This window comes from Nomascus leucogenys, chromosome 12, assembly GCF_006542625.1.
Source record: "Nomascus leucogenys isolate Asia chromosome 12, Asia_NLE_v1, whole genome shotgun sequence".
Lineage (NCBI taxonomy): Eukaryota > Metazoa > Chordata > Mammalia > Primates > Hylobatidae > Nomascus > Nomascus leucogenys.
Genome location: NC_044392.1, coordinates 31,776,663 through 31,801,587, shown reverse-complemented (window position 1 = coordinate 31,801,587; position 24,925 = coordinate 31,776,663). Strand labels below are relative to the sequence as shown.

The following is a 24,925-nucleotide window of genomic DNA, read 5'->3' as shown; positions in this document are numbered from 1 at the left end:
AACTCCAACAGACCTGCAGCTGAGGGTCCTGTCTGGTAGAAGGAAAACTAACAAACAGAAAGGACATCCACACCAAAAACCCATCTGTGTATCACCATAATCAAAGACCAAAAGTAGATAAAACCACAAAGATGGGGAAAAAACACAGCAGAAAAACTGGAAACTCTAAAAAGGAGAGCACCTCTCATCCTCCAAAGGAACGCAGTTCCTCACCAGCAACGGAACAAAGCTGGACGGAGAATGACTTTGATGAGTTGAGAGAAGAAGGCTTCAGACGATCAAACTACTCCAAGCTACGGGAGGAAATTCAAAACCATAGCAAAGAAGTTAAAAACTTTGAAAAGACATTAGACGAATGGATAACTAGAATAACCAATGAAGAGAAGGGCTTAAAGGAGCTGATGGAGCTGAAAGCCAAGTTTCAAGAACTACGCGAAGATTGCAGAAGCCTTGGTAGCCGATGCGATCCACTGGAAGAAAGGGTATCAGTGATGAAAGATGAAATGAATGAAATGAAGCGAGAAGGGAAGTTTAGAGAAAAAAGAATAAAAAGAAATTAACAAAGCCTCCAAGAAATTTGGGACTATGTGAAAAGACCAAACCTACATCTGATTGGGGAGAATGGAACCAAGTTGGAAAACACTCTGCAAGATATTATCCAGGAGAACTTCCCCAATCTAGCAAGGCAGGCCAACATTCAGATTCAGGAAATACAGAGAATGCCACAAGATACTCCTGGAGAAGAGCAACTCCAAGACACATAATTGTCAGATTCACCAAAGTTAAAATGAAGGAAAAAATGTTAAGAGCAGCCCAAGAGAAAGGTCGGGTTACCCACAAAGGGAAGCCCATCAGACTAACAGCAGATCTCTCAGCAGAAACTCTACAAGCCAGAAGAGAGTGGGGGCCAATATTCAACATTCTTAAAGAAAAGAATTTTCAACCCAGAATTTCATATCCAGCCAAAGAAAGCTTCATAAGTGAAGGAGAATAAAGTCCTTTACAGACAAACAAATGCTGAGCGATTTTGTTACCACCAGGCCTGCCTTACAAGAGCTCCTGAAGGAAGCACTAAACATGGAAAGGAACAACCGGTACCAGCCACTGCAAAAACATGCCAAATTGTAAAGACCATCGAGGCTAGGAAGAAACTGCATCAACTAACGAGCAAAATAACCAACTAACATCATAATGACAGGATCAAATTCACACATAACAATATTAACTTTAAATGTAAATGGGCTAAATGCTCCAATTAAAAGACACAGACTGGCAAACTGGATAAGGAGTCAAGACCCATCAGTGTGCTGTATTCAGGAAACCCATCTCATGTGCAGAGACACACGTAGACTCAAAATAAAGGGATGGAGGAAGATCTATCAAGCAAATGGAAAACAAAATAAGGCAGGGGTTGCAATCCTAGTCTTTGATAAAATAGACTTTAAACCAACAAAGATCAAAAGAGACAAAGAAGGCCATTACATAATGGTAAAGGGATCAATTCAACAAGAAGAGCTAACTATCCTAAATATATATGCACCCAACACAGGAACACCCAGATTCATAAAGCAAGTCCTGAGTGACCTATAAAGGGACTTAAACTCCCACACAATAATAATGGGAGATTTTAACACCCCACTGTCAACATTAGACAGATCAACGAGACAGAAAGTTAACAAGGATATCCAGGAATTGAACTCAGCTCTGCACAAAGTGGACCTAATAGACATCTACAGAACTCCCCACCCCAAATCAACAGAATATACATTTTTTTCAGCACCACACCACACCTATTCCAAAATTGACCACATAGTTGGAAGTAAAGCTCTCCTCAGCAAATGTAAAAGAACAGAAATTATAACAAACTGTCTCTCAGACCACAGTGCAATCAAACTAGAACTCAGGATTAAGAAACTCACTTAAAACTGCTCAACTGCATGGAAACTGAACAACCTGCTCCTGAATGACTACTGGGTACATAATGAAATGAAGGCAGAAATAAAGATGTTCTTTGAAACCAATGAGAACAAAGACACAACATACCAGAATCTCTGGGACACATTCAAAGCAGTGTGTAGAGGGAAATTTATAGCACTAAATGCCCACAAGAGAAAGCAGGAAAGATCCAAAATTGACACCCTATCATCACAATTAAAAGAACTAGAAAAGCAAGAGCAAACACATTCAAAAGATAGCAGAAGGCTAGAAATAACTAAAATCAGAGCAGAACTGAAGGAAATAGAGACACAAAAAACCCTTCAAAAAATTAATGAAACCAGGAGCTGGTTTTTTGAAAAGATCAACAAAATGATAGACAGCTAGCAAGACTAATAAGGAAGAAAAGAGAGAAGAATCAAATAGATGCAATAAAAAATGATAAAGGGGATATCACCCGTGATCCCACAGAAATACAAACTACCATCAGAGAATACTATAAACACCTCTATGCAAATAAACTAGAAAATCTAGAAGAAATGGATAAAATCCTCGACAAATACGCCCTCCCAAGACTAAACCAGGAAGAAGCTGAATCTCTGAATAGACCAATTAACAGGCTCTGAAATTGTGGCAATAATCAATAGCTTACCAACCAAAAAGAGTCCAGGACCTGATGGATTCACAGCTGAATTCTACAAGAGGTACAAGGAGGAACTGGTACCATTCCTTCTGAAACTATTCCAATTGATAGAAAAAGAGGGAATCCTCCCTAACACATTTTATGAAGCCAGCATGGTCCTGATACCAAAGCCTGGCAAAGACATAACCAAAAAAGAGAATTTCAGACCAATATCCTTGATGAACATTGATGCAAAAATCTTCAATAAAATACTGGCAAACCGAATCCAGCAGCACATCAAAAAGCTTATATACCATGATCAAATGGGCTTCATCCCTGGGATGCAAGACTGGTTCATCATATGCAAATCAATAAATGTAATCCAGCATATAAACAGAACCAAAGACAAAAACCACATGATTATCTCATAGATGCAGAAAAGGCCTTTGACAAAATTCAACAACCCTTCATGCTAAAAACTCTCAATAAATTAGGTATTGATGGGACGTATCTCAAAATAATAAGAGCTATCTATGACAAACCCACAGCCAATATCATACTGAATGGGCAAAAACTGGAAGCATTCCCTTTGAAAACTGGCACAAGACAGGGATGCCCTCTCTCACCACTCCTATTCAACATAGTGTTGGAAGTTCTGGCCAGGGCAATCAGGCAGGAGAAGGAAATAAAGAATTAGGAAAAGAGGAAATCAAATTGTCCCTGTTTGCAGATAACATGATTGTATATCTAGAAAACCCCATTGTCTCAGCCCAAAATCTCCTTAAGCTGATAAGCAACTTCAGCAAAGTCTCAGGATACAAAATCAATGTATAAAAATCACAAGCATTCTTCTACACCAATCACAGACAAACAGAGAGCCAAATCATGAGTGAACTCCCATTCACAATTGCTTCAAAGAGAATAAAATACCTAGGAATCCAACTTACAATGGATGTGAAGGACCTCTTCAAGGAGAACTACAAACCACTGCTCAATGAAATAAAAGAGCACACAAATAAATGGAAGAACATTCCATGCTCATGGGTTGGAAGAATCAATATTGTGAAAATGGCCATACTGCCCAAGGTAATTTATAGATTCAATGCCATCCACATCAAGCTACCAATGACTTTCTTCACAGAATTGGAAAAAACTACTTTAAAGTTCATATGGAACCAAAAAAGAGCCCACATCGCCGAGTCAATCCTAAGCCAAAAGAACAAAGCCGGAGGCATCACGCTACCTGACTTCAAACTATACTACAAGGCTACAGTAACCAAAACAGCATGGTACTGGTACCACAACAGAGACATAGATCAATGGAACAGAACAGAGCCCTCAGAAATGATGCCGCATATCTACAACTATCTGATCTTTGACAAACCTGACAAAAGCAAGCAGTGGGGAAAGGACTCCCTATTTAATAAATGGTGCTGAGAAAACTGGCTAGCCATATGTAGAAAGCTGAAACTGGATCCCTTCCTTACACCTTATACAAAAATTAATTCAAGATGGATTAAAGACTTACATGTTAGACCTAAAACCATAAAAACCCTAGAAGAAAACCTAGGCAATACCATTCAGGACATAGGCGTGGGCAAGGACTTCATGTCTAAAACACCAAAAGCAATGGCAACAAAAGCCAAAATTGACAAATGAGATCTAATTAAACTAAAGAGCTTCTGCACAGCAAAAGAAACTACCATCAGAGTGAACAGGCAACCTACAGAATGGGAGAAAATTTTTGCAATCTACTCATCTGACAAAGGGCTAATATCCAGAATCTACAATGAACTCAAACAAATTTAAAAGAAAAAAACAAACAACCCCATCAAAAAGTGGGCAAAGGACATGAACAGACACTTCTCAAAAGAAGACATTTATGCAGCCAAAAAACACATGAAAAAATGCTCATCATCACTGGCCATCAGAGAAATGCAAATCAAAACCACAATGAGATACCATCTCACAGCAGTTAGAATGGCCATCATGAAAAAGTCAGGAAACAACAGGTGCTGGAGAGGATGTGGAGAAATAGGAACACTTTTACACTGTTGGTGGGACTGTAAACTAGTTCAACCATTGTGGAAGTCAGTGTGGCAATTCCTCAGGGATACAGAACTAGAAATACCATTTGACCCAGCCATCCCATTACTGGGTATACACCCAAAAGACTATAAATCATGCTGCTATAAAGACACATGCACACGTATGTTTATTGTGGCACTATTCACAATAGCAAAGACTTGGAACCAACCCAAATGTCCAACAACGATAGACTGGATTAAGAAAATGTGGCACATATACACCATGGAATACTATGCAGCCATAAAAAATGATGAGTTCATGTCCATTGTAGGGACATGGATGAAACTGGAAAACATCATTCTCAGTAAACTATTGCAAGGACAAAAAACCAAATACCGCATGTTCTCACTCATAGGTGGGAATTGAACAATGAGAAGTCATGGACACAGGAAGGGGAACATCACACTCTAGGGACTGTTGTGGGGTGGGGGGAGGGGGGAGGGACAGCATTAGGAGATATACCTAATGCTAAATGACGAGTTAATGGGTGCAGCAAACCAACATGGCACATGGATACATATGTAACAAACCTGCACATTGTGCACATATACCCTAAAACCTAAAGTATAATAATAAAAAAAAAATAGTGCATATATATATATATATATAGATATATACACACACACAACACAAATCAGGATTAGAAAACCAAGGGAAATAAAATAATTCAGAAAAGAACCAAAAACAAAAGTAAAAATCATTTTGGATATATAAAAATTAAGATAAGAGTAAATAGACACAACAGATAAAATTCTAAGAGAAACAGAACGCAAAAGGAATAAATTTTAAAATAAAAATAAGTGAAAAGAGATAAAAAGATTAGAAAATGACAGATATTAGACTAAGAAGATCCAACACAATAGAAATCCCAAAGAAGAAATCCAATGTAACAGAACAAAACAAATACTAAAAACTATAATTCAAGAAAACTTTCCTGAAATTAAAAAAAGGTGCACATTTGCATACTTGGAAAAATCAATGGAGGATGATATACCAAGTCAAATTCTAGTAAAAAAACCTTGACATTAAAAAAAAAGAATACTTCTTTGGTCTTTCTGGAAAAAAGGCCATGTTATTTACAAGGAAAAGGAAATTAAATTTTCCTCTGACTTTATCACAGATAACAATCATTAGACTGACTACAGACTTCTCATCGGCAGTCCAAGGGAAAGTGAAAAAACATCTTCAAATTGCTGGGGGAAATAACTGTCAACCTAGAAGTCTATATTCTGTTGAATTATTATTAAAGAGAAATAACAGTTATTTTCAGATAAAGACATTTATTATCCATAGATAATATTCACTAAGTATAAAAGCATATACTTGATTATGAAAGAAAGTCAACTCGAATAGAGAAATGGAATTCAGGAGACAGTAAATAAGGAAATTGGTCAACATACTGTAAACTTTAGATAAGCACTGTTATTTAAAAAGCAATAATTAAAATAGTGATTAATTCTGAGATGTTACAAAAGGGTTATCAAATGAAATGAAATTATCATGTTGGATAGCAAATAACATGGAAAATAGAAGTGGAGATATTAGACTGTCAAATAGAAACATATACTCCTTTAGAACTTGGTGAACATGAATGTTGAAATTTAGGTTTGCATCCCAAAGGAAAAGAAATGGGACGTGTAATTACAAGTAAGTAAGAGAGAAGGGAGATAATAAAGCAAATTCAAATTATAAAGAAACCCTGATGAATCTAAAAGAGGAAGTGAAGAAAAAAGTTGTGACCTCGCATCAATACTATCAATTGGTCTTAGTTAAAACAATTTGAAAACAGAGTCCACAAATTTCTACTAAGAAACTCTAGCACATGTACACAAGTACATACCATTCTTTGTATCACTGATTACACCCAAAAAATTTTATCAACAGTATCATGACTAGTGGCAAAGTGATGACTTAACTCATTAGTGTTACTTACTATTTAAATTGTTTTTTAAAAATAGGTTTAGGGGACCCAAGTACAGTTTTGCTATGTGGCTATATTGCATAGTGGTTCTTACTATTTTTTTTTAGGGATAAAAAAGATATATTTAAAATGTAGAAAAAAGATATAGAATAATGTATTTGTGCATTCTGAAACTCATTTTTAAAAATATGTATTGACTGCCTCTTTTCTCCATTGGAATGTTAAGTTCCATTAGGGCAAAGACTTTGCCTATCATATTCACCATAGAACCCCAGGTTTTAGATCATAACAGGTACTCAATAAATTTTTATTTAATGAATAAATAATATCTATTCTACATACTTCACATGGTTTTGTGTGAATAAAAATTATTAGAAAAATCTTAAAAATTCTCAAGGGGAATCTAAAATAATCTAGACAAATGTGGATTATAATCTTCCCTTAGCAGCCATGGGAGACTGGTTCTAGGATCCCCCAATGACGCCAAAATCCACAGATGCTTAAGTCTCTTATATAAAATGGTGTAGTATCTGCATACAGCCTATGCTCATCCTCCCATATACTTTAAATCCTTCCTAGACTACTTACAATACTTAATAAAATATAAATGCTACGTAAATAGTTGTTATACTGTATTTTCTGTTTTTTATTGTTGCATTTCTATTCTCTATTAGAACTTTTTTTGAATAAATTTAATCTATGGATGGTTAAATCAGCAAATGAGGAACCCCCAAATAAGGAGGGCCAACTGTATTTTATTTCTCATACTGCAATTGTTGAGGTCAGCATTAGTTCTCAATTCTTACATGACTGAGTCACGGTGAGAGTCAGTTTAATATTTTAAATATCTGAATATAAATCATATATTTATCTAAAATAAGTCTACACTAGCTATCTCATATATCAAGTATTCTGTTCAAATTATATCAAATAATATTGATCAAACTTTCTAACAAAAAATAAGAAAAGGAATAAAATATTGTCTAATAGATTTATTTTAAATACTCATATTGGATTCATAGGGAGAATCACAATAAAATGCTAAAGGTTATGGTGAAATAAAATATTTCAATAATTTTTAATATGTAATACATTGTAACATGACAGATTTAAATGCCATTGACATCAACAAAAATTCCGTTTTTTCAACTCCAAAACATTTTTTAAATTTATTTTTTATTTTTCAGTTTTTTTTTTTAGAGACAGAGCCTAGTTCTGTCATCCAGGCTGGAGTGCAATGACGTGATCATAGCTCACTAGAGCCTCAAATTCCCGGGCTCAAGTCATCTTCCTACCTCAGCCTCCCAGGTAGCTGAGACTATAGGCATGCACCACAATGCCTGGCTTAGAAAACATTTCTGAGTTTTGTATTTTGGAAAAGCACTTCAGTGATCTTTATCCAATTTTAAGACACAAAGTTTTTATAAAAATTTTAACTCAGCAGGTCTTTTATCTCCCTGTTGCACCATTATCAACATGCTATAATCTTTAGGACAACTATTCAAAAAGTATTGACTCCAGATTCAGTGACATAAAACAAAAATTAAACTTGGGGGAAAATGCACAGAAAGTTACACTGAAAAGAAAGGTCAAATAGGAGTTCTCTTAATTCTGTGGTCTTTGATAATAAGGTACTAAGTGTACATTTTAAACAGACATCCCAAAACAGAGGCAGTAACAGTTACTCACTGTGTACAGGTACTTAGTAGGTACTTTAAATACTTCACTTTTTAGTCCTCACAAAAAACCCTATGAGATGACCTGTAAACAGGGTGGTATTTCAAAGAAGTTACCTAGACAAACTACATTTTCATTTTACTATTTTCTGTAGTGGCTTCTATAGTTATGTAAATTTTAAGTAATTCTACACATAAAATACACCTTCAGAGACTCTCTACCCAAAAAAGCATATTAAAGGTTCCAAGAAGACTCTGTAGCAAGAAAACTTGTTAACTTTAACTCAAGGTTTCCCAAACTTATTTACTATCAGAGAACTTTTTTTTTTCATTAAGCAGCTGTTAATACTTATGTTCCATGGAACACAGCTGGGGAAAAACGAATTTATTCCAATTATTTTAACACTGTTCAAAAGCGTATTTGGAGTTTATGTTTTTGGGAAAGTCGGTTTATAAGCCATATTAAAAATATTTATTACTTTCTGTACTGTTAGCTGTTAAGGCAGAATCGTATTCGTATTTCGATAGCCCATATTAACATTTCTCAAATTAGACTTGTTATTTATCAGACTTGACTCTTGGAAACTCTATATGGTCCCAGAATTTTTAATTTTTTTTGAGATAGGGTCTCCTTCTGCCACCCAGGCTGGAATGCAGTGGCACAATCATAGCTCACTGCAGCCTTGACCTCTCGTGCTCACTTGATAACCACTGCTTCGGTGTCCCGAGCAGCTGGGACTACAGGCATGCATCACCATGCCCAGCTCATTTTTTATCTTTTTATTTTTAGTAGAGATGAGGCCTCACTATGTTGTCCAGGCTGGTCTCAAACACCTGAGCTCAAGTGATGCTCCCACCTCAGGTTCCCAAAGTGCTGGGATTACAGGCATGAGCCACTGTGCCTGGCCAATCACACTGGATTATAATTTTATATTTCTTGTATATTATACTTGTCTATCTCTCCAACTAAACTATAAACTCCTTGAGGTCAAGGACTTTCTTATATATCTAACACATAAGCCAGTATCTGTTTAGATGGTCAAAGCTTGAGAAATATGTGAATAAATGAATGTTTAATTATATGTAGTAAAAGAGTTAGCAGATACCAAAATTTTCAGCTTAAGAGGCTGTGTAGATGACAATGTTGTTATTCACAATGAATACAGATGGCAGGACTGTTATACTTATCAGGAGAGGATGTTACCAATATTGAGTACCCTTTGGATGCAAGAATGATAAACTACCAGGTACTAAGTACCTCTGTGTATTGGGAACTATTATGGGCAATTTAAATCCATTAGTACTTACAACAATTCTACAAGGTAGGAGGTCTTTTTATTTTAATATTAATGTTACGGGCATTTTTTAGGTACATGATTGTATCCTAGGGAGGTTAAGTAACTTTTCCAAGGTCCTGCAGCTTAGTAAGTAGCAAAAGGTAATTAAAATTAGGGCTATTTGATTTACAATGCTCTTTAGGCTACAACATGCTATGCCCCTTTAGGTAGATGGAAGGTATCCAAGTGGCAGTTAGCAACAAATGCCTGGGGCTCAAGATAGGGGTTATGAAGATTAAATAGTTAGCATATAGTTGGTAGCTGAACTCACGGAAATAGATGTGGTTTCCCAAGTAGAGTAAATAAGGTAAGATTAGAAAAGAACCAAGGATAGTCCTAGGAACCTCTGATGCTTAAGGTATGTTAATAGAGAAGAAAGTTCTGATATCTTTGTTAAGTTTCTTAGGAATCACAACCTGACGAGTTAATAAAATTGTTCTCTTTATATTCTACCTATATACTGATTTGGGGTCAACAGCTTCCAGGGAAAATAGGTTATCTTGTAAGTTTATCTCAAAACTTAGTGTTTTCTATATTATTTCAACATTTGCAAAAAAAAAAAAAACTCAAAGATGCATCTTTTCTGAATATGTGAAATATTGTTATCTACGGTAAACACTGAAAGGATACGTGTTTCCTTGATTATGACGTCTCTTGTGGCTTGGTGGAAAACCATCTGGTAGAAGACATAAATTATCTGACACACAAATTCATCATCTTCTTGTTGAGCTGTAAATAAACAAAAAATTCAAATAAAGAATACTATGTTTATATACCAAATTTAAAATAATTGAGGGGAATAATACAGAATGAGAAAAACTAAAAGTGATAAGGAGACAAGTAACCAGAAATGGATTAAACTAACTTCTATGTTCCTAATGTAAAATGGTAACAGTTATCACCACTTGTTTTATTCATTATAAGAATTCTTTAAAGAATTCTAATCTGTAAAATAAACCTGATTTCTATTTTGTCTTTATAATGTTGACTTCGCAGGAGAAAAATAATTCTTAAAAATTATCATACCTTCTAAACTCTAAGTTTTTGGTAGAAATTGAACTATTATAAAAAGGTATTTCCTTTTGTTGAATAATGTTCACAAAATTAAACTTTACAGATTGCATGAAATAATAAGTAATTTAGTTTCCATCTAATTAATTGTAATAATAAAAAAGTTACATAATCATAAAGGCTAATTAATAAATCTTTAATATCATACAAAGAGTAATTTATATAACAGCTGATGTCCACTGATTAATATGTAATGGAAAAAGTATAATTGCTTATAGAAATCTAACCTTAAGTAATGATTATGAAATTACATTTAATAGTATAGTTTGCTATCAACTCTTGCTAAAAGTTCAATGACATTTTAGAAACAGAGTTTTAGGTCAACAGAGTATCAAACCAGTTGTGTAGAATAAATTGTGGGTCCCTTAAAGTTCAATTTGTCCCAAATGATCTCCCTCACTAACTTGCCAAAGTACTACTCTCCCAAACGAATTGGGCTAAATTTCTCACTATTAATTACTATCTTGGTATACAGTATTCCCTCACTTAATACCAATGGTTTTAATCTTGAAAATCTGTATATTTCTTAAAAAGCATATTATAAAGCCTCTGCCTGTGATAATCTCATGTCAGAGAACACCAAAACATAGTAAAACACTGAGCTGGCTGTGTCAGATCACTTTATGAATATCTTAGCTCTCTTGATTATAATCACTATGGGACAGCAATTCCAGGATGCAGGTCATTTTGCTTCAACTTTCTTCAGCTCTCCACAAAATCTTCATTCTCACTCTGTCAACTACGTGTCTTTACTTTCACCTGCCAACTACTTAGTCTTTCTTTTAATTATTTATGATCTGAAAACTTCTGACTGTGAGAAGAGTGTACCAAAGTAAATACAAATATGCTAAAATTTTGGGAAGGAATACTTCAAATACGGGGCATTATCTCTAGATGACCTATTAAAATGAATTATATTAAGGAATTTACCAATTAAATTAAAAAAACTCAAAAGAGAAAAATGAACAAGAGGCTTAAATAGGCACATCTTTTTATTGGTTATCCCTAAATAATCAATAAACATAAACAGGTGATCAACTTCATTAGTCTTGAACTTGAATATATAAGTGGAATCTAGTTTATTTTGTTCTACCTTATATTTGTGACATTAATCTATGTTGTATACAAAAGTTTGTTCGTTTTCATTGTTGTATATAATATTTTATTATATAAACATACCACCATGTATCGTTTCTACTATTGATGGATAGTAGGGTTAGGTTTTTGTGGGGAGGAGGACTATTATAAATAATGCTCCTATGAACATTTTGAAACCTTTGATTTGGTGAACATATGTACTCATTTCCATTAGGTTCACATGTAGGAGTAGAATGGCTGGGTCACAGAGTTTGTATATGTTTGGGAAATACAAATTAAAATCACAACGAAATACCAGTATGATGGCTACAATTGAAAGGACTGACAATGCCCAGTATTGGAGGTGATGTGGAAAAACTGCAGCTCTTACATTACTGGTAAGAATGAAAACCGGCACAACTACAGATTGGCACAGTTTACTGAGGCCAAACATATACAAACTCTGTGACCCAGCCATTCTACTCCTACATGTGAACCTAATGGAAATGAGTACATATGTTCACCAAATCAAAGGTTTCAAAATGTTCATAGGAGCATTATTTATAATAGTCCTCCTCCCCACAAAAACCTAACCCTACTATCCATCAATAGTAGAAACGATACATGGTGGTATGTTTATATAATAAAATATTATATACAACAATGAAAACGAACAAACTTTTGTATACAACATAGATTAATGTCACAAATATAAGGTAGAACAAAATAAACTAGATTCCACTTATATATTCAAGTTCAAAACCAAGCAAAAGTAATCTAGTGGTGACAAAAGAAACTATCTTTTGTTTCATACTAACCACTTTGAATGAGGTGGTAATGACTGAGAGGAGGGAGATGAGGCACTTCTAAGGTACTGGTAATGCTTTATTTTCTTACATGAGTGATAATAACATGGGTATGCTTACACTGAAAATACACTGAGCTATACTTACAATTTGTGTATATTATTACATATTCTAAAATCTATTAAAATTAATACAAAATGCATATATATTATGCCTAGTACAAGATGAACTGAGATGAGAGTATCTTCTTCAGGGATCTCATATTAGCATTTTTAACTTCTATACTATTGGCTAGTTATGATGTGTAAGATCCTAGAGAACTTGGCCCTAATAAGATTCAGATAAATTTTGTATGCAGTATGGAGAAGAATGAGCCCTGCCCCTTAAGAGCAATATAAATGCAAGGGGAAAACTCTAGGCCTACAATGTCAAATATTGTAGCCATAAACCACTGCAGCTAATTAAATTAATTCAAAAATTCAGGTTATCGGTTGTGACAGCCACATTTCAAGTGTTCTACAGCTACATGTGTTGGACACCACATACATAGAACATTTTCATCAACTAAGAAAGTTCAGAGGACAATAAATTCAGATCTAGAAGGGAATATGATGTTTAGAATCAGCTTCCAAATGAATCTTCCAACTTAGAAATCAAGTTTTAAAAAATAAGATTTGCACAAGAGAAGAGATCCAATTCAAACCAACACAAATCTCAACAGAAAGAAGTGATAGAGCCAGGAACAGTGGCTCACACCTGTAATCTCCACGCTTTGGGAGGCCGAGGTGGGCAGATCACCTGAGGTCGGGAGTTCAAGACCAGCCTGACCAACATGGAGAAACCCTGTTTCTACTAAAAATACAAAATTAGCTGGGTGTGGTGGCACATGCCTGTAATCCCAGCTACTTGGGAGGCTGAGGCAGGAGAATCACTTGAACCCAGGAGGCGGAGGTTGCGGTGACCCGAGATCATGCCATTGCACTCCAGCCTGGGCAACAAGAGCAAAACTATGTCTCAAAAAATCAAAACAAAAACAAACAAACAAAAAGAAGTGATATAATACAGTGGTCCTCCCTTATCTGTGGTTTTTCTTTCCATGGTTTTAGTTAACTGTAGTCAACCATGGTCAAAAATATTAAATGAAAAATCCTAGAAATAATTCATAAGTTTTAAATTATGTGCAATTCTGAATAGTGTGATGTAATTTCCCACTGTTCGACTCCATTCCATCCAAGACATGAATCATCCCTTTGTCCAGTGTATCCAGGATGTACATGCCACCCGCCCATTAGTCCCTTAGTAGCCATCTCAGTTAACAGGTCAACTAGCACAGTATTGCAATGCTTATATTCAAGTAACCCTTATTTCATTTAATAATGGCTCCAAAGTATAAGAGTAGTGATGCTAAGCATATTGTTATAATTTTTCTGTTTTATTATTAATTATGGTTGTTAATCTCTTACTGTGCCTAATTTATAAATTAAACTTTATCATTGGTATGTTTAGAAAAAAAACAGTATATATAGGGTCTGGTAGTATCTGTAGTTTCAGGCATCTGCTGGGGGTCTTGGAATGTATTCCCCTTGATTAAGTTGTGACTACTATATTGGTTGTTCAAGGTTGGTCAGGAGAGTACTTCTGTAAAATTGGTCCTAAATTGCTTTATAGCAACATTCTTAACTTTGAAAGCTCAAGATCTTTGATATTACTCTATCCAATCCCAGTTAGCAGTATATTTAATTCATTTTTCTTGATTATGTAAGTTGCTATAAAACAATTAATGTAATGAGAAAAACCGATTACAGACTCTGCATTTTATATTTAAATATTTAAATCAATAAGCTGTCTAGACATTAACATAAAAATAAATTAAGGTTATTTACCATTTAGCAATTCAATGAGTGCAGGGATTATGCCAGATTTGGCTAGCAATGCAGCACAAGAGTCATCCATGGATACAGTTCCAATCATTATAACCACTTCTAAAACAAGATCATCTTCTGCAGCACCTAGTGAAGTCAAACCGTAGAAAGTTTTCACTGAAATGTCCTGATCCAAATTCATTTAGAGTATCAAAATGTAAATACACAGAAAGGATACCGAAAGCTATTAAATCAAGTCATATGAATCCTCGATATGCTATAAATTTGTCCTTTTTCCAAATTTCCATGTTTGCTGATGACAGTTTGTGATAGTGGGGGCGGCGGGCAGTAGAAAAGTGGAGATAAGCCTTTGAGAGTGCAACTGAATGACGACATAGATACAGAAAATAAAAGACTCATTTGAATGCCTCAAAGACGTTTGTGCATGTGTATTTGTATGTAGTAGGATAGTATTTGGTAATTTTAAAGAGACAGAATAAAAAAAATACCAAAAGACCACAAGAAAGGTAGAATAGGAAATAGAAACTAACACTAAGAAAACACACTTTTAGGAAAAAGAGAACATATATGTAAGAGGAGATCCAGTGACTACCTTTCTGGGAGAAGAGAGCTGTGAGAAGAAATGGCTTTTCCTAACATAATAATACAATAGTCACACAATACTGCTCTAGCAGCCTTATCCATAACAGAAAGAAATAACTTAGCGATTATGCAAAAGTGAAATACTTAGCACAAACCTGGTTTTAATTTATCCTTGAGGTATGGAACCAACTTATATTCTTTAAGAACCAATTCCCAGTCTAAGTCTGGAATGGTCAAGTTTGCAAGAGTTCCCAAACATTCAATCACAAACTCCTCTTCTTCATCATTAGAGATCTGGGCTGCAAGGTCCCCAACATAATCCTGAATAAAACATAATTTTAATATAAATTTAAATTATTTTTTATTTAATCTAATAACCCACAGGAATCTAACAATTTAACTCATTGAAAGTAAAAGTCAATATCAAATGTGATTTTCTTGTTTTAATAACCTTGAGCTAAACTGCTAAAGAAGCCTATGGTGAAGTGGTTTAAGACAAGAAGACTGTAGTGGGGTGGAGGGATTAGGGGTAAGGGTCACAAAACAAAAACAACATTGAAACGTAGGTTGAGATTTCTAGGTGCTAAACTAACAAAGAAGTTGATAACATAAGAGCAATTTGGATTATAAGTTAATATTTGACAAGACCCCAGTAAGAGCTGTATTTCCAAATGTAGCAATTTCAATTCCCAGTCTATTTTAATAGAAAGCCAAAATGATACTTACAATAAACAGATTTTTAGTTGGTCCATCATGCTGAGAAATGTTTCTAATCATTTTCATCAGCAATGGATCCTTAAACTTCAGAGCCCTCTTCATGAGCATCTTCAGCCCATTTCCTGAAACAGAAAAGTCCCCCAATAAAATTAAGGTTAACTTAAGTTTGATAATTTTTTGTTTAGTTCTCAAAAAAGCCACAACAATTTACATCTAGTAAAATGCATAACTCTTAAGGGTAAAATTTGATTAATTTAGATGCAACCCATACCATGTATCAACATACATAGTATTTTCATTCCCTCCAGAAAGTTCACTTGTGCCCCTTTCCAGTCAATCCTGTTTCCCAGATATAATCACTTTTCCTCTTCCCTGTCTCATTTTTAAACATATATAAATTTTGCCTGATATAGAACTTCATATAAATAGAATCATACCGTATGAGCTCTTTTGTGTCTATAATATCTACTACAAATGTTAAAAACAAAAATACTTTTGACTCAGAAAAATTGTACTTCTGGGAATTTATCCTAACAATATAAAAATAAAAATGTGTAAAGATTCAGAGAATGGGTAATTACTATAGCACTGTTTGTAACAGAAAATAAGTGGCAATGAACTATATCCATAATAGTGAAGTAAACTATGGCAAAATTGTTTAATAGCCAATTTTGCAGTTATTAACAAATATGCTTTATAAAAACATTTAATCACATAAAATATTATTTCAAGATATTACTAATTTTAAAAGAATGTACCATGATATATAGACAATCACATTTTTATTTAAAAATATGCAGAAGTATTACACTAAAATCTTACCTATGATTATCTGTGGATGGTAGGAATAAAGATTTAAATCTTTTCCTTTTTGCTCATTTGTGCTTTTTATAACAAACACATACTAAGGCAAAAACTATTGGGCAGACTCTGAAACATCATAATGTATGACAGGCTATTCTACAAAGATATTACAGAAATCATCTAATACATTTGTATTTTATTACCTTATAATAGATTGCTTTGCAAAGAAAAACTTTCATTTTATCTAGAAAATGTTTTAAAAATCAAATTTCAATTAAGGCTAACTCACCATGGTTTGTAAAATGTTAGCAAAAGGTAAGTGTCTGCATTTATGACGTAAGAATATTATATCTGACCTTTAAGGATTATAGCTATAATGAAGAAATTATTTGAAAGCAGGACTTACATAATCATTATAATTCTTAATTCCTTATATCTATTTTCCATCATATGCCGAATACCATATGCTAAAAAAGTTACCTACACTCAAAGGCACTGACCTTCACAGATAAGCTGTACATTTCTTTTGTTAGCAGCAAGATTAATGCAGAAAGAAATGAGTTCCAAGTCAATTCGTTCATCTGAACATTCAAACAGCATCTTCATTAACTAGCAAGAAGCACAGGGCACATTTTACTCAAGAAGCAAAAACAAAAAACCAAACACAGAAGTAATATTTTTATCATAATGTCTTATCTTAGATTGTACATTGGGCATAATATAATTATTTACATTTCAACACATAAAACTGGCAGGCGTTCACTGTTCAACAACTAGATGAATAAACAGTTAATGAACTCTTAGATGCTCAGCATTAAATATTAACTTCTAAGTACGGTGGAGAATATAAGAGAAATATTAGATAAAACATCTGTCCTTAAATAATTAAACATATTGTTTAGAAGCAGAGCATTCCAAGCAAAGAAAATAGCTTATGCAAAGGTCACAATGCAGGAAAAAACAGTACTCTTTGAAGAATTAAAAGCAAGCAAGCATTGTTGGTGAAAGGGAAACAACAGTTTTAAGAGATTAGAAGTTTGTAAAAACCAGATCATGCAGGGTCTTGAAGTGCATGTTAAAGATTTTGGCCTTCATGCTAAGGATAATGGGAAGCTGCTAAAAGTTTCTAAATAGGAAAGTGTCAGGATAAAATTTGTGTCTCAAAAAGATTTAGCCAGTGTAGAAAATAGAATAAAATTGCAAGAAAATATGGGGAACCATGTAGGATGCTAGAGGAAAAGTCCAAGTGAGAAGATGGGTGTCTGAACTAGGTAGAGATAAAAGGATTGATTAGACATATATTTAGAAAAGAGAACCAAAATGGAATGTAGTAACTGACTAGATGTTATGGTTAAAGGAGAGGAGGAGTCAAAGATGACTTTCAGATTTATGCACTGAGTGACATACATGGGGATGCCAACATCTACTGAAAAGGAGAAACTAGGGTAGAAAAAAACTTTAAAAGGAAAGATAGTAATTTTGGTTTTAGATATGTTGAGTTTAAGCTGCTTATGTGATAGTCTGGTGCAGGTATTCAGTAGGAAGTCATAAACACAGGCCTGAGTTTAGAAGAAATGTCTGGACTGGAGGTAGAATTTTAGCAACTGGCATATATGGTTGAAAAGTGAAGCTGTAGGCTAAATCCAGTCACTTGGGCATGGGTATAAAATGAGAAAAAAACATTTTTAGTGATAAGAGAAAAAGAAAGAGGGTCTGAAAAACAGCAGACAAAAAGGTAAGAAGGAAAAGGTAGGCTACCTATGCCATTTAGCAGTAATCTAGATTTGTCATGGTGAGAGATAGCTGCTATAATAAAAAACAAATGAATAAATTTTATGCTATGTTTTGGAGAAGCTAGTCTTCGATTATTGTCAAATCAGCAAATTAACTTAGTGTATAGTACATAAAGAGAGTATTCTCTCAGCCCAAATTGTTAACAACAAATAGAAGTTATTCCTAAAATTTATAATATAAAAACTTCTTATGTTTTATCTCAGGGCAATACCTTTTTAGAACAACATGCCTTCATGAATCCAACACAGCGAATAATAAATATTTATTTATTTTAGACCTCTTTCTGTTAAATATTGTTTTGATTACTGTTAGTTCAAGATGACTTCTGCATGTCAAAAATGATATGTGGTCAATATACAAAAATCAATCACATTTCTATGTGTTAGCAATGAACAGCTGAAAACCAAAATTAAATTTGGTTAAATTAAATTAAATAAAAAACACAATACCACTCAAATTGTTAGGTATAATTCTAAGCAAATACACTGATCTGTATGCTGAAAATTACTGTAGCAGGTGAATGGCTGGCATGTATCATATGCTCCCCCTGACGGCAGATCTTTAACCACAAATATTACCACTGATGGCATCTCTGGGTAAGAATCATTAATACTTAATAATGCCACAGAATAAAAAAAGATTCAAGGGCAAAAGTAAAATAATCTTAATTTACTGGATATATATTTAACAGATTTCACTACCTATCTGCCCAATTAAAATTAAATTACAAATAAAATTGCCAATAAAAATTAAATTACAAATTACCAAAAATGTAGGTGACAATCCTCTAATTAATTGCTATGTTTTCTAAACTGTAATTAAAAACCTACCATAGATTTTTTTCAATCTTGAGAATCGGTTACATTGAAGCAATGTTTCAAGCAAAGTATTTTTGCTAACAAAAAGTATTTACTTCAAATCAACCTTTGTGATATGAAAATTAGCCTTAAACACAGGGCTACAGGTCATTATTTTAGAAGGTAAATTTTCTTTGAAGTAATTTCCATATTAAATTCTACCTAGAAATAAACAATCAGAAACTAGATTTTTAGAAAATAATGCATGGCTTAAAAACTTACTCAACTCCCATTCCCCATATCGAGCTAAATTAGGACTAAATATAAATGGAATGCATAATGATATAGAATTAGTTTTTCATAATAAGAGAGATAAACATTTCAAATTTAATTAAAGCTTTCAAATTTAAAAAAGCAATAGTTTAGTTCAAACTCCACATGAAAGAGTATGTCTTTAATTTGATTGCTATGATGGCACTTCAAAAGTAAGTGTAATTGCTGACAACTAGAAAATATTAAAACTAGATTTGTTCTGTTTTAACTATGTCCATTGTCATCTTTTACTAATTTACCAGAAAAGCACTAAAAGGACTTCAGTCTGTGCGATGAAGAGGCAATAGTGTTCAATCAGACAAGTCCCATATTGAGTATCAGATACCAAAGACCCATGACTGAAATCACTGTGTCTAGACTCTCTGGCACCTGACTTCACTTATTTACCAGTGACCAGAGGCCAACCCCCACAGCTCTCTGTGTTCACATATAACTCTACCACCCCCATCCCCTACCCAAACATCTTTGAATGATTATACCAGAACTTTGCATGCCTCCGGAATCTCTTCTGACTGGCTACTCCCTAACTCTCCTGTTTGAAGTGATGCTCTGGTTTCTGAACTTCAGCAGATAATGGCAGGCAAGAGCAAAGGGGGCTGTCAGAAAGGACGTTTACCAGCATTCAGCTAAAAAGAAGCATGTAGATCAAAGGGGGCCATATAGGACAACTGTGGTGGAAAACATGTGGATCACTATGAAGATTCCTGCACACTGTTCTAGGATAAAATATTAAATAACACCATGACATCACTACCTAACCATGTACTTTCATTGGCCATTCTATTACCAATAAATACTTTTATAAGCATCTGGATGGCATTTGCACCCATTTAAACAAAACATGCATCTCAGAGGTCTAAATAACAATGAACTGTTAATGTGTACTTTTAACTATTATTAGAATACAACCATTAACTCCCGGTTATCCTCAAGTATGCTTACCTGAAACAATCTACCCACTGAGACCATTAAGATCATGTATAAAGACTTGACCTGGCCCCTAAATTTTACAAAACAGTGATACAATAGGGTAAGAAAATTAGAATACATTGGACAACTAGAGGTAATAAAGTACAAAGGAAGCAAAGCAATATAATATTGGGAGAGATTATGAGACATGTTGTATATAATCACCCACTCCGGATGCTAAATATTTTCTAAAAGTGAATTCTAATCTAATTATAGGTTTATTCTATAAAACACATATGTGATAGGCAGTATTTAAAATGGACAATAAATGGGTCAAAATGGTGACAAAGATTTTACTAAGAATATCTTACTTTCATATAGTTTACAGTTTATAAAGTTCCTTTAATATATGTAATTAATGAAGATGACTATACTCAATTTCTTTTTCATCATTGAAATGAGCATGAATTACTACTAAGCCACTGCTTTCCTACCTTCAAAGTCATGTTATTTGCAATACATGAGGATTTTTACCACGCAAAAATTAATATGCATAATTACAAAAGGACAGAATATTATATTAACTCTAAGATAGTCCACCCGGGGTTATGACTTTAGTAAGTAGGTTAATCAGTGGCTGATTAAACTCATGAATGAGTTTAAAGCCTTATTGATACTATAAAAATTACTTTGAGTAGCCAATACCTCTAAAGGAGTACCTTTTTAATTCCTGAAGGAAACTTGGAAATTTCATTTAATTTCTGACTTGTTTTCCATGATTCTTGTATTTTGCAATTAACTTGGCACTGGGTGGCAATAAAACCACGTCAAATTTTCTCCTTAAATACGCAAAATTTGGCACTATAAATTAAAAGTTATAGGCTGGATACCACATTAGGAGCAAATATATTGTACAGTATCATTTGGTTTTCTTAAAATACCAGCTCATATAGAAGCTTCGGGATGTTTACAACATAATTGGGTAACATAACCTTATTCCCTTAAGGGCTGAAATTTCAAAAAGAAAAAAATGGGAAAAAGAAAACATCGAAAATCCTTGACCTAAATTTGGAAAATATTGTTCACAAAATATAGATTACACATGTTCTGAAAACTTCATTGCATACATGTTTGATGTTAGAAAACTGTCTGGTAAGAAAATATGCATGGATATTGTTCCTGAAAAGGTATGGGAGAATTTTCTGTATAAAAGTTTTAAATTGCAACAATAACAATATCTAAAAAGTAACCTAGACAGACTCTTATTTCTGATTCTTTCACTTAAAATAAAATTTTACATTTTATATTTGAGATTATACATTCTACAAGAATAGGATAACTCCAAATTCAAAATTCTATAAGTTTCCTATCCTTCTTGGTTTGTATTTATTTATCTTTTATTTAATGCTATTCTCTTTAAAATCTAAATCTGGATAAAAACAGTCAATCTCGGCAAGAATATTATTATTTTTTGGCTGCTTTCCAGTTCATATCCTGTGGTCAATGAAGTTCTGACTCTAAATGGAATCGGAAAAGGAACACCCTTTGAAACTGCAAAGCAGAAACCTTTAGAACATATGGAGTGAGACTGTAGTAAATCACCTGTAATCTCACTTTGACACGGCTACTCTTTTATTGAAAACTTGTTTGGCAAAGAGTTTGATTACACTTTGCATTGAGTATAGTCTGACATGCATTATCTCTGTAAGACGCCCTGCCTTGCTAGATAAGATATGCTGTATATTCTTTCAGGGATGTCTATTTCCTATAAACAAGCATAATTAGTTTATCCCCTGATATAAAAGTCTAAGAAATTACCCTTGAGAGTTTATCAATTTTTTAAATACATATAGGTGAAATGTTAAAATTCTCGAATAGCAAATTCACTTTTAGTACTGTTTTATTTAACTTGGAATGAATGAAAGAATAGTCAATTAGAATTAATAAAAAGTTATGGTCTATTTTTTACTATATATTACTTTTCAAGTAACATGCATTTAATAATTCTTTTTAGACGAAGAAGGAATTATGTAGTAGGAGTCAAGAGGAATTACTTTCATAAGTACGATTTGTTCATATTCTTCTAACATGTTTTTAAAAGTATGTTTATTGTATATCATACATCCCACAATTTTTTTTTAGAAAACTATCTTATAAAAAATAATGTAATATTAAAAATCAGCCCAACTAGTGTTACAATCATCATAATTCAAATTAGTGGAAGGTAGTTTAATAAAGAGTAATGACATAATAGTGATCCTATGAATGTTAATTCCCTAAGAGTAAAATTGTTATGATGTACAGAATCTCTACCCTTATAACATACAGTCCATGTTACAAAAAAAAATCAATAAACTCCTTCAAGACATTTAGGACAGATATTTATTTAGGTCTATTTAGACCTAACATATAATACATATTTAGCCACTGAATCATAGCAAAAAGCTTTCTTGAGAGCAGTTGTATAAAAATGAAAGAATTTTGATGAAACATTTTCCCATCAGAGAATGCAAAGCAATTAAAACTATTAATATTAACCATAAACAAAATTAAAAGACACATGACAAACTTAAGCAATATTTGTAACATAAAATTAAAATAGTTATTATATACATTGATCTTATTTGTTAATAATAAAAATATTAGCAAATCAATTAAAAAATTGGGAAGGCCCATTTTGGTGGCTCACACTTGCAATCCCAGCACTTTGGGAGGACAAGCGGGGGAGGATTACTTGAAGCCAGGAGTTTAAGACTATCCTAGGCAAGAAAGCCAGACCCTGTCTGTATAAAAAATAAAAAAATTAACCAGTCATGGTGGTGCACACCTGTAGTCCTAGCTAACCAGGAGGCTGAGGCAGGAGGATTGCTTGAGCCTAGGTATTAAGGCTCCAGTGAGCTATGACTGTACCACTGAACTTTAGCCTGGGCAACAGAGCAAGATCCTGTCTCAAAAAAAAAAAAAAGGAAGGAAGGAAGGAAGGAAGGAAAGACTGGCAAGAGACATGAATGATCTGTAACAGAATATGGATAATAAACACATGAAAAAATGTTCAACCTCACCAATATTCATGGAAATGCAAATAAAAAGAAATAATGAACCACCGCATATTTAGAAGAACAATAATATCCAGTGTTGTTAAAAATTAAATGCTAGCTGGAAATAAAAACTTACGTTTTCTTAGAAGATATTTTGGCCAAAACAAAAACACAAGTGTTTATTATCTTTTGACGTAGCTATCCTACTTTTAAGAATTTAAACTAAAGAAAAATTCAGAGATGTGGGGAGGCATTTACAAATATGATATCTCACATTATTTTCATTTGCATACATATATTTTTATGTGATAAATGGGAAAAAATCTAAACACACAATTTAACAATATTTAAATTATGGTACATCCATGTAATAGAATATTATACAATTAAAAATAATTTTTGAAGAACGTTCAGTGACATGAGAGTATAATTATGATATATTACTAAAGCAATATGTAAATATTACATATACCATGTAATCTCAATATATTATTTTTTAAGTATGTAGAGAGAAGTCTACCAAAGTGTTAAATAGTTATCTCTAAGTTTGGGATAATGGAAAGTTATTTTCATTTTTATACAGTTCTGTACTTCCTCAATTTTCTATAATAAATTTGTAGTATTATTAAGAACTTTTTTAGAGAGAAAATCTTGACAAATCAAGAGAAAAGAGTAAAAAATATATATATTTCTTAAATGTTTTTCTTAAAACACTTAAACCACTTACCTGTGGTATACAATCAGTGTATGCAAACATTGATTTAAAGCGGTCATCCATGCTTATGTGGTAAAGAACACACATTGCTATTTGTTTGTAGTTGTCATTGCCTAGGAATAAAACATCATGGTGATAATGCTATAAATACATATTTTTATATAGCACACTCACGTTAATGTACTACAACTTAAACTACTGAATAAAATCTTTATATAAACTTAATCTGAAAAATATTTTGAGCTATTTCAAATCCAAAGTTTAGAGCAAGTATATTCACGTTATATGTGAAACATCATTAATTTCCAAGACAGAATGTCTATTTTCCAAGGTATAGTTTTGAAAAATAAAATTAACCCTAAGAATTAATTATTTTCATGAGTCCAATATAAAAACAATTGGGTCATTAGCCTTCCCATCTTTACTGTTTTATCAAAATATGTGATTAATACAGTTCATTGACAGTGGTGATGTATTAGAAATAGTAAATAAAAAGGCATCTTTCTACGAATCAGAAACTGAAAATATCATCCAAATGATGAAAGAAGTAAAGTAGTAGTTATAACAAAAAAATGACATATATGACTATAAAATGCTATAGGCTACAACATAACCGAAATATAGTATGAAGAATGTCTCAGAATTTCTAAGGTAAGATTATTCTGGTTTTATATGCTTTGAAACTGAAAAAAAGTGAATACATATCAAGACTTGAAAAACAAAATGGGACTTTAATATATCATTTAATCCTACCTGCTTTCAGACAGAACGTATTTTAAGGACCTACTTATGATCTCAAAGTCAGTGATAAAACTAGAGC

At 33.3% G+C, this 24,925-nt stretch overlaps 1 protein-coding gene across 3 annotated transcripts in view; it reads right to left on the bottom strand.

Annotated features, from left to right (window-relative positions):
* Positions 1 to 24,925, bottom strand: part of KIFAP3 (kinesin associated protein 3) — a 163,987-nt gene that overhangs the window by 55,409 nt on the left and 83,653 nt on the right. For all 3 annotated transcript variants that reach the window (XM_030823994.1, XM_003258855.3, XM_003258856.3), the window contains exons 11-16: positions 24,118 to 24,218; positions 17,020 to 17,128; positions 15,725 to 15,837; positions 15,154 to 15,319; positions 14,417 to 14,542; positions 10,210 to 10,308 (exon numbers count right to left, since the gene is read on the bottom strand). In XM_030823994.1, the coding sequence (XP_030679854.1) occupies positions 10,210 to 10,308; positions 14,417 to 14,542; positions 15,154 to 15,319; positions 15,725 to 15,837; positions 17,020 to 17,128; positions 24,118 to 24,218 (714 nt within the window). The remainder of the gene's footprint in view (positions 1 to 10,209; positions 10,309 to 14,416; positions 14,543 to 15,153; positions 15,320 to 15,724; positions 15,838 to 17,019; positions 17,129 to 24,117; positions 24,219 to 24,925) is intronic.